The sequence below is a fragment of the Belonocnema kinseyi genome, chromosome 6 (genome assembly GCF_010883055.1).
Source record: "Belonocnema kinseyi isolate 2016_QV_RU_SX_M_011 chromosome 6, B_treatae_v1, whole genome shotgun sequence".
Lineage (NCBI taxonomy): Eukaryota > Metazoa > Arthropoda > Insecta > Hymenoptera > Cynipidae > Belonocnema > Belonocnema kinseyi.
This window is the reverse complement of record NC_046662.1, coordinates 3,080,890-3,091,275: the sequence shown is the minus strand read 5'-3', so window position 1 is coordinate 3,091,275 and position 10,386 is coordinate 3,080,890. Positions and strand designations below refer to the sequence as shown.

General features: G+C 28.1%; 1 protein-coding gene across 1 annotated transcript in view; it reads right to left on the bottom strand.

Annotated features, from left to right (window-relative positions):
- The window catches only part of LOC117174484 (ATP-binding cassette sub-family D member-like), a 48,583-nt gene extending 47,176 nt beyond the window's left edge, over nt 1-1,407 (bottom strand). The window contains exon 1 of the mRNA XM_033363641.1: nt 560-1,407. Within this exon, the coding sequence (XP_033219532.1) occupies nt 560-1,131 (572 nt within the window). The 5' untranslated portion in view covers nt 1,132-1,407. The remainder of the gene's footprint in view (nt 1-559) is intronic.
- Between the last annotated feature and the right edge of the window lie 8,979 nt (nt 1,408-10,386).

Sequence of the window (10,386 nt, the reverse complement as noted above, 5' to 3'; positions counted from 1 at the left end):
AAATTATGTGAAAAGGAATTGTCACTGATTAAATCAGTATTTTTTAACTATTTAAATCAGTATCTTCCACTGACTGTAACAGTCATCTTGAATTATATAAACTGCAATTTTCATCAAGTCAATAATTTATTTTGAATGATATAATCGATAACTTTCACTGATTTGTATATTAATTTTAAGTTATATTATCAGTAAATTTCACTAGTTGAACCAGTAATTTCAAATGATCTAAACTTAACTTCGACTGGTTACATTAGTAATTTTAAATTATGTAAAAAGGAACTTTCACTGATTAAATAATTCGATTTGAATGGTCTGATCAGTAGCTTTCTGCAATAAAATTAGACATTTTTAACGAAACTGTCATTTTGAGTTATGTAAATTGTAACTTTAATTGATTAAGTCATGAATTTTAAATGGTCTATTCAGTAGATTTCACGGATTAAACATTTAATTTTTAATACTGCGAGCAATATCTTATGCTAATTGAATTACAACACCGAAATGTTGGTACCAGTAACTGTCAAATAAGAGAGCACTATAACAATAATGAACCTACCTAAAACTAAGAGCCAGACGCCCCTCGAAATATCTGATAGCAGAATTGACGAAAGTCGCAGGAAAGGCAATAGCGAACCATCTCGCGAGCATCAGGAAGAATCCCTTGACATCCTTCAGGACAATCCTCTTGACAATCTGACCCTCGAGAGTGGCGACATAAACAGAGAGGAAGGTCCTTGTGAGCAGAGCCAAGGTCGCACAGGTCAGCAAACCTGCTTCCCTCGTTCGCCATCCGGGGATCATAATTCTCAGAAGAGCGATCAGCTGTTTCACGAAAGCTCTGTCCAGTCCTACAACTTTTCTTCTTTTTTCCTCCTTGCCATCGACCTGCTGCTGCTGCTGCTGCCGACGGCGGAGTCGCCTCACCTCCTTTTCCTTCAACCCATTTTCGTCCTCCTCCTGGACCTTTTTCTTTGTCTTGCCATCGAAGACACTCGCGATGTACGGGTATCCGATTTTCGCCAGGTAGAGCGTCGTCAGGACCCCGACGACACCCCGCGTTATTTGCTCCTGTCGGATTCCATATTTCGAGGACGTCTTGTCGATCAACTTCGAGAACACCGAGGACATTATTTACTGATACTTCAAGGGCGATTTGTCCTCCTGAGTCTCATCGATCAACTGACTGACACCTCAGGACTTCCTGGGAAAAAACATTGACACGCACGCCATGTGCAGCACAGTAATAACCCGCCTCGAATCACGAGAATTCACTGTAACACGACGACGAAGCAACATAAACAATCCCTAGCACTTCCTAGTTCACCGTTCACCGGCTACACTGACTGACTGACAATAACAGCAATAACGCCGATCTGACTGACACTGACAATCTGACACTCCCTTCTCCTCCGTCCAAGAAAAATAGACTGGGTTTCAAGAAACGCGCGACTCGAGACCAGTTTACGAAAGTTCTGCGCAAGGGACTAACGGGGCGGCCATATTTCAGGTTCAGTGGCTGAAATCCAAGCTGTCTGCACGCTGAGGGGCAAACAATCATACTGATTGCATGGAACAAAACTTTATTTTTTTAATAACTTGGATACAATTTATTTTTGACTGAAAGTAGATTTGAACATTATTTTTTATATATCAACAGATATTTAAGTAATTGATAAAATCGATAAAGACATTTTCTAACGATTTTAATATATAATTAAATAGCTTTTTAGAAACCAAAAATAAAATACAAATGCAATTCTAGTATAAAATTATTTTTGTCCTGAAGTTACCAAAAAAATGAAGTAGCGTCTCTGCAATAATTGATATTATATATTGTTTGACCCTCGGGATACAGACATCTTGCCAGGTGACGTCACAACTTGAAATACCTAATGCGAAATTATAGCGAAATATTCCGCGAAAATTCAAACTGGTTTTTAAAACTTTTTTACATTCTCATCATTTATGATTAAGAAAGTATTAGAATCGTCCAAAATTGGACGATACAGTTTTTCAACGGATCTCCATGTTTTGACACCCCCTGAATACACAAAATCAATCTTTGGCACACTTTTTTTAGATCCTAGAAGAAGATAGGAGTTCGTTAAACAGCCATTTTGGATGAAAATTCAAAAAGTTAGAGCTTTTTCAAAATTTCATAAAACAAAGTAAGAGTGTAAATTATTCAGTATTAAAATAAAAAATTTAATATTTCACTTACTGATAAATTTTTCTTCCGTAGTTGGTAATTTCATGACATTATTGTCTAATGAAAGAACGTTTCAAAGCACGTGTTTGCATTGTTCAACCAAAAAATCGAATTTTTAAAATACGTTCAATTTTAAACCAAAAAGATGCATTAAAAAAATTAAGTTCTACTACAAATACGAATTTTAAACTGAAAAAGCCCAATATTTGATAAATAATGCAATAGCTATATTTTCAGTAAAAAAATTAAGTTTCAATGTAGAAAAAAAAACTAATTTTCCACACAAAATTCAAATTTTCAACAAAAAAAGATAAATTTTTTAACATGAAAATTATTTTTTTTTACTAAAAAGACGAATTTGAAACTAAAAGCGGAAAACTTTCAACAAAAATCTAATCACTATATTTTAGTTAAAGAAATTCATTTTCAATAAAAAGAACGAATTTTCAACAACATTGTTTAATTTAAAAAATAATAATTTTCAAACATATACTTGAATTTTTAACTAAAAAAATAAAAAAAATAATTTTCAATAAGAAACAAACGAATTTTCAAGAAAATTGTTTAATTTTTAACTAAAAGAATTAATTTTTAACTAAAGAAATCAAAGCTCAAGTAAAAAAAAATTTTGTAACCAAAAGTGAAGTTCATCAATTTTCAGTTAAAAAATTAATTTTTCAATAAGAAAAAGAACTTTTAACCAAATAGCTAAATATTGAACCAAAGAAATGAATTTACCAACCTAAAGAATGATTTTCTACAAAAAAATATTAATTAAAAAAAAAACAGGAACTTGTACTAAAAAAGATACATTTTTGAAAAAAGATTAATTTTGTACCAAAAAAGTCGAATTTTTAATGAGATACAAGAATTTTAAATCAAATAGTTGAAATCTCAACTAAACAAAATAATTTATTTCTGAAATAAAAAAGAATTATTTTCAACCAAAAATTGAATAGTTTAATTTTTATCAGTTTGGAAAAAACTTAATTTTTCGCTAGAATGAAGAATCTCAATATTGAATAAAATTCTTAACAAAGTAATTCCAATTGCAATCAAGTAGTTTGAATTTTCAAACAAAAAAAAAACATGAATTCGCAAACGTAAAATGTAATGGTTGATATTTCAACAAAAAAATTATTTTAATTTTAAACTCAAAATAGTTAAATTTAACATCAACAAAAAAAACCTCAACAAAATAGTTGAATTTTTAACGAGAAAAGGTCAATTTTTAATTAAAAATTAACATTTTCAACCAAAAATGTAATAATTATATTTTCAGTTAATAAATGTAATTCTCAACCAAAAAATAATAATTTTTAACATAATAGAAAAAAATTTAACCACGTAGCTTAAGCTGCAACCAAGAAAATAACTTTTTTTTACCAAAAAGACTAATTTTTAATCATTAAAGACGTTTCAGTCAATACAGAAAAAAAGTCAACCAAATTATTGAATTTTCAAGCCAAAAAAACAAATTTTCTCAAAAATAGTTGAATTTTCAAATAACAATATGAATTTGCAAGAAGAACTTAAAATTTAACCAAAAGGATGAATTTTCTACCAAATTATCGGGATTTTTAACCCAAAAAGAAGGTTTGATTGAAACAGTTGAAATTTTCATCCATAAAATATGACTTTTTCCAAAAACTGAAAATTTCAACAAAACAGTTGAATCTTTAACCAAAACGGATTAATTTTCAAACAAACAAATTTTCAATTTTCAAACAAAAAAATACAAAAAATTGTGAATTTAATGTTTCTGAATAATAATCTAAAGGATAATGATGATCTAAAAAATTTTTATGATTTTAAAATGAAAAATATAAATTTTTCGATTTTATATGAAAATTTTTAATCAATATTCTAATATTGATAAAAAGTTAGGAACCTTTAAAACATAATTATTATATTTTTTATATGTAAATGTCAACGTAGATTAAATCTGAAACAATTTTTATTTTGATGAAAAGGAACTCCACTTTTTTGCTCCTAAAAAGTGGCAAAAATAGTCAATTTTCAGAGGTCATAAATCATCACTCATTAGGGAAAAAACATTATTCCTATTTTTATAATTACTGTATATTGAGTCTACAGAGATGAATGATATAAATACAAAGTTTGGTAATACAATTATTTTTTTTTAGATTTACAAAATTTTTTAAACAAGAAAAATTTGTTTTCAAAGCCAAACTTCTTAAAGGAAAATTAACATTTTTCAGGTCGTTACTCTTATATACAAAAAAATTAAATTTAAACATTAATAGTTAACTAGTTTAAGATTTTTTCTAAATAAAAAAAAATGTATAAAATTTTATTTATTTTTTCAAAATACAAATTAATTTTGTTAAAAAAATAAAATATTTAAACTTTTACAAAATTAAATATAATATAAATGTGTTAGGCACATTCTTTTTCATCTGTGATCCACTTTTTCATACAGTGATTGGATTTTAAGACAAGCAGTTTTTTTTAAACGTTGTAGCTTTTCGCTGAAAATTAAAAAAGTGGGGATTTTTCAAATGACAATATCACGGGACTTGTTAAAGATAGAATATTATTTTTTCTGTAGCTTTTCTCGTAATTTTTTCCACTTTCTTCTTCCTGAGAATATTTTGGATCAGCTTCTGTGTGTGTTTGCAGCGTCATATTAAGTGTACAGTCGAGCAGATCGAGTAAGAGTTCAGAGTGATAGGGAAAGTGTTCCTTCGGTTAAGTACAGGGCCGTATTTATCCTTCTTCTCGCCCCTGGGCAGTAGTGAACTTGCCCCCCCCCCACATTTTTTATTTTGGCTCCGAATTTTGTTGATAAAAACCAATACGAACAATATCGCTTGTTGTTTAACTTTTGCTTCAAAATATTTTCAGTAGTATATGGTAAACGATAATAAACAAAACAAATCCAACAAATTTTTTGATCACCGTTTGTACTGTGCAAGATGGGATAATCAGTCAAAACAATATGGCTGCCAGGGGCGCCGAAAGTTTGAATTTCTACTGTGCAATGCATAAATAAAGGGATACTGAGTCAGCTGACAACATTTTTTGAATGGATCATACTGTAAAATTGTACTATCAGGTAAGCAGTCTAAATTTTAAAAAAATGCATAATTGATTTAGCTTTTGCTGTTCTGAGATTAGAATGACATATTTGCAACAAAATTTTAAATTACCAAGAAATTACCAATATTTTTCCCACAATTTGCCGCCCCCCACTCCTTCCAAAAATTTGCCGCCCTGAGCAGTTGCCCATAAATGCCCATGCGTCAAGCCGGCCCTGGTTAAGTATCTAAAGTCAGCCAACAATTTCTTTCTTGTCAGAAGTAAGCTTTCCAGATTTCATATCTTTTCAAATAACACACAATCTAATCTTAGACCAAAAGATTCCATCAATTATGTGCAAATCGTGTGCAAAGAAAATAAGAAATTTCAACATTGATATTCATTTATCATGAAACATCAGGCCTGATAACAATGATGTAGATCTTCTTTATATAACATATTGATTTAATTTGTTGTGAATAAACACATCATCTCTATTTTAAAATCGATCGATAATGGTGATAAGTTTTTTTTTTTATATTTGTGAAATCCAATTAACTATTTATCAAAAGTAATAATTTCCGATATAAAACGAGACGGAAATCAAATTTATTACAAAAATGGTGGATTTAATGATTTAAAATCGATTGATATTGATACTGAATTTTTTACATTCTCATCAGAGAAGGTATTAGATTTGTGTAAAATTTGACCCCTCCAGTTTTGGTCAAATTTCCACGTTTTGAGACTCCCTGAATCCGAAAAACAGGTTTTTCTGTATGTCTGTCTGTGTGTCTGTAGATGTTTAGTTTGTCAGCAAGATAACTTTCGAAAGAATTGACAGATTAGATTGGCCTTTGGTATACTCTTTCAGTGTGCTAAAATAAAGGTCAAGTTCGTTAGCCAGCCATTTTGGATAAAAAATCAAAAAGTTAGCGTATTTTGAGAATTTTTGAGATCACTTTTTTTCAAGATTCAAAATTTTTCTGTACGGATAGACATGATATTCAAACAAAGGTAGAATTTAAACTAATAACTTTTTTTTATAAAACAAAAATTTACCAGAATTATAGCATTTACAAAATTAAAAAAAAACACGAGAATGAAAATGTTAAGCCAAATAACGTACGATATGAAAAAAGTCAAGAAAAATGTTGCTTTCTGAATACCCTACAAGAATATCATAACAACTTTTTGTATTTTCTTGAAAATTCACCGATTTGGATACAAAAATTTGAAGAAAAAAAAACTAGTAAGATTTGTAAGAGAGTTATTGAGCTTGATTTTTAAATTAGGTTTTTCAATTTTTTTATAAATAAACAAATATAACAAGAAAAATGTCCATTTGTTCTATTTGACGTTCCGGGTGTTCGTCAATGACAGATAAATGGTTGAAATCGCTTTAGTTGCATAGATTTACATTAGTTAAGGATATTTCAATATTAGGAAATTTACAAAAAAAATGTTATAAACAAATTATTTATTGAACGAATTTTGTTTTTGATTTTCCATAAATATACGTTTTTCCAAGTAAATATTAAAAAAATATTAAAATATTAAAAAATATTATATAAAAAACTTTCTCTTATGATTATAATTGTTTATAATATAAACAAAGTTAATGTACAAATGAAGTAATCAGACATTTTTCGATAAAAATATTCGTTGTTTTCGATGTAAATTTTTTGTTTAATTAGGAAATTTGTGATAATTTTAGCAAAATTCATAATTTGTTCATTAATCTATGATTTTTAAACAAATGCATTATTCGGGCATTTGTCGTCAGAAAAATTCAAATTTTTCAATTCCAGTCTTTTCATTTGGGACATTCATGACAGTTTCAGGAACATTCATAACAAGTTGATAAATTTTATGATTTATTTAAACAAATTTAATTAACAAATGCATTAATCAGGCATTTGTCGATGGAAAAATTCGTTTTTTTTTTCTATGTCAACTTTTTTAATTAGGAACTTATTTATTTATTAATAATTTATTCATCAGAATGAAACATCAGGTCCTATAACAATGATGTAGATCTTTTATTTATAATAAATGATGGATTTAATTTGTTGTTAATAAACACATTATTTTTATTTTGAAATCGATTGATATTAATGATAAATTTTTTTTATATTTGCGCAATCCAATTTTTACTTATGAAAAGTACGTTTTTCCAGTATAAAATGCCACAGAAAGAAAAATTTATAACAAAATCGGTGAATTAAATGATTTGAAATCGATTAACATTGACATTGAAATTTTTGTGTTCAGTATTAAAAGTAAGGCGATCATTTATATCTTTCGTATCTATCGTTACTTTCGTATCTTCTTCGTGTAAAACACAATCTAATTTCAGACAAAAAGAGTTCTTAAACTAACTTTTAAAGCGTGTTTAAAAAAAAAATTAATTTCTATTTTGAAATCGATTGATATTGATGATACATTTTTTTATATTTGTGTAATCTAATGATTATAATACTGATAAATAATTATTTATCAATAGTATCGTTATCTGAAAGAAAATATCACGGCAACAAAATTTATTACAAAAACGGTGAATTTAATGATTTGAAATCGATTGTCAGTGGCGGACTTGATACCCACGGGCGCGGCCGGGGACCCAATACTGGGGGCGACTGTCATCACAACATTTTAAATTTGTTTCAAAAATCGAAAATTGAAATTTTGATCACACAACAAAAATAATGAAAAATAAAAAATTCTGTTTCGTGGTCTAACTATGCAAGTTGCAAAAAAAGGAAAAAAAAATTGACATAAAAAAAATACAAATTTATTAATCACGTTTTGATAGGATGGGTAGTTTTTGTTCTATTCGTAAAAAATAACATAAAAAGTAAAAAATTGAATTTTTGGGGCAAAAGACTCAAACTACGAAAAAAATGAATGGACGAAACTTATTTACCCACAAAAGAGTTCCAAATTCGTTATGAATCCTTTTGATGGAATGCGAAGTTTTTATTTTAAGCTCAGTTTTATTCTTGAAAAAAAACATTCAAAATAAAAAATTAAATTTTTTAATAACAAAATAGTTTATTTATAGAAGGCGTACTTTTTAAATTATAAAAACAAGACATTGAAAATACGTCTGTTTCAATACCAATGCCTATAATGAACTGTAATTATATAAATTGTTTGAGACGATACATTTTTTAGGGTTGCTTAGAATAAAATTTAGAGCAAAATTAGGAACAAAGCTATTAAATTATTTATTATAAATAAAATTTTTAATTTATTTTGCAATATATGAATAAGTAATCTCGGGACAAAGGAGCTAAAGGAGCTTTAACAATATATAATTAGCAATCAACAAATTACAGTTTTCTTTGTTTAGTTCAGTTCCTAAAGTATAAGGCAACCTTTCTCTCTGGTTGGAACTAAGCTTACAATTTTCAATGTTTTTCGAGTAAAACACAATATAATTTTACCTTACGTTTAAATCGTGTTTAAAGAATAATAAGAAATCTAATTGTCATTTATTTATTAAAATTACAAAAACGGTGAATTTAATAATTTGAAATCGATTAACAGTGGCGGACTGGGTACCCGGGGGCGCAGCCGGGGACCCAATACTGGGGGCGACAACTTAAAAAAAAAAGTCATTAGAGAAAAGGAAAAACTATTTCTAAGGATGAGCCAGTTTCTTACAGATTAAAAAACAATAGCAGTGTTGTGGCAAAAGCTTATGCACTTCCTAAAATAGATAAACCAGGTCTATATTGGAGATTGTTTCTACAATTGGATCATTGACTTACAATGTAGAAAAATAATTATCAAATATTCTAAAACCAATTTCAGGAAAAACTGAGTAATTTTATTTCATGAAAATTTTACTATTAAATATTTTTTGTTTTGTTCATCTATTTCATTTGACAGTGTACCTTTTACAATTTATCGATTGTTAACCATTTTGATTGTACATAATGATAGATTATTAAAATTAGTTGTTATATTTTTATATATTATGAAAATTCAACTATTTTATGAAAGCGGGCGGTCTCTCAGGCTCTGGCAATATGAATGTTAAACCGAACGTTTACATTTTCAAACAAAAAAGATTAATCTTTAACAAAAAACAGTTGCATTAAACAAAAATTTTCAATGAAAATTTAGTAGTGGGCATTTAAAACAAAAGAAAAGAATTTTCAACATTTACTTTCAATTTTTAACCAGAGTTGAATTTTCGAACAAATATATAAATTTTCAACAAATTAGTTGAATTGTTAGCCTGAAAATAAGGATTTTCCACCGAAAATGCAATAGCTGCCAATTCAACGAATGAAGATGCTACCAAAAGAGATGCATTAAAAGAACGAATTCTCAATCACAAAGATTATTTTTTTATAAAAATTTCGATTTTAAACCAAAAATAGAAAATTTACATTTTCAACAAACAAAAATTTTTTCATTCAAGAAATAAGAGAAATTATTCTAGTTCTGGACCTTTTAAGCTAAAAGACCATTTTTCTGTGAAATAGTTATACGACCTTTCGCTACCACTCACTTCTTTTCTTAACTTGTTATTTTGAATTAATATTCTCAATTACTATAGTAATTATTAAATATTTAATTGGTCTTTAAAATTTTTTTAAAAATATTTTCATAGTGCATTATTTTTTTAATGCAGTTTTAGAGTGTTGAAAAGAAAAAGTCCTGATAACCTTGTAGAAGATATCCTGCAATTAATAAATTGGAGTTCAATAATGTAATTATATTTTTAATCCGATAGCCACCAACACTTCTGTATGCACTGATAAGTCCCCGAGATTACTCTTTTTTAAAAGATCAAAAAAAGGCCCCTAATTACGAATGTCTTGGTAGGTTTTCCAAATATGGTTCAATTTTTTTTTAACAATTTTTTAAAACAATTTCATTATTTATAGAAAAAAAAATTATAGTTGTTTTTCACATGGCTGAGAAAAAATAAGATAGATCTAAAAGTCACCCTACCATACATACAAGGTCCTTCGGAAAGATTGAGCAATACCCTAAAAAAAATTATACACGGTTAAAAAAAATTGAGCTGTGACAGGGATATTATTCCTTATTATAGCCAAACATTTAGCTGAAAACGAACGAAGGAATTTAGAAAGATCCCTGGATCAGCGAAA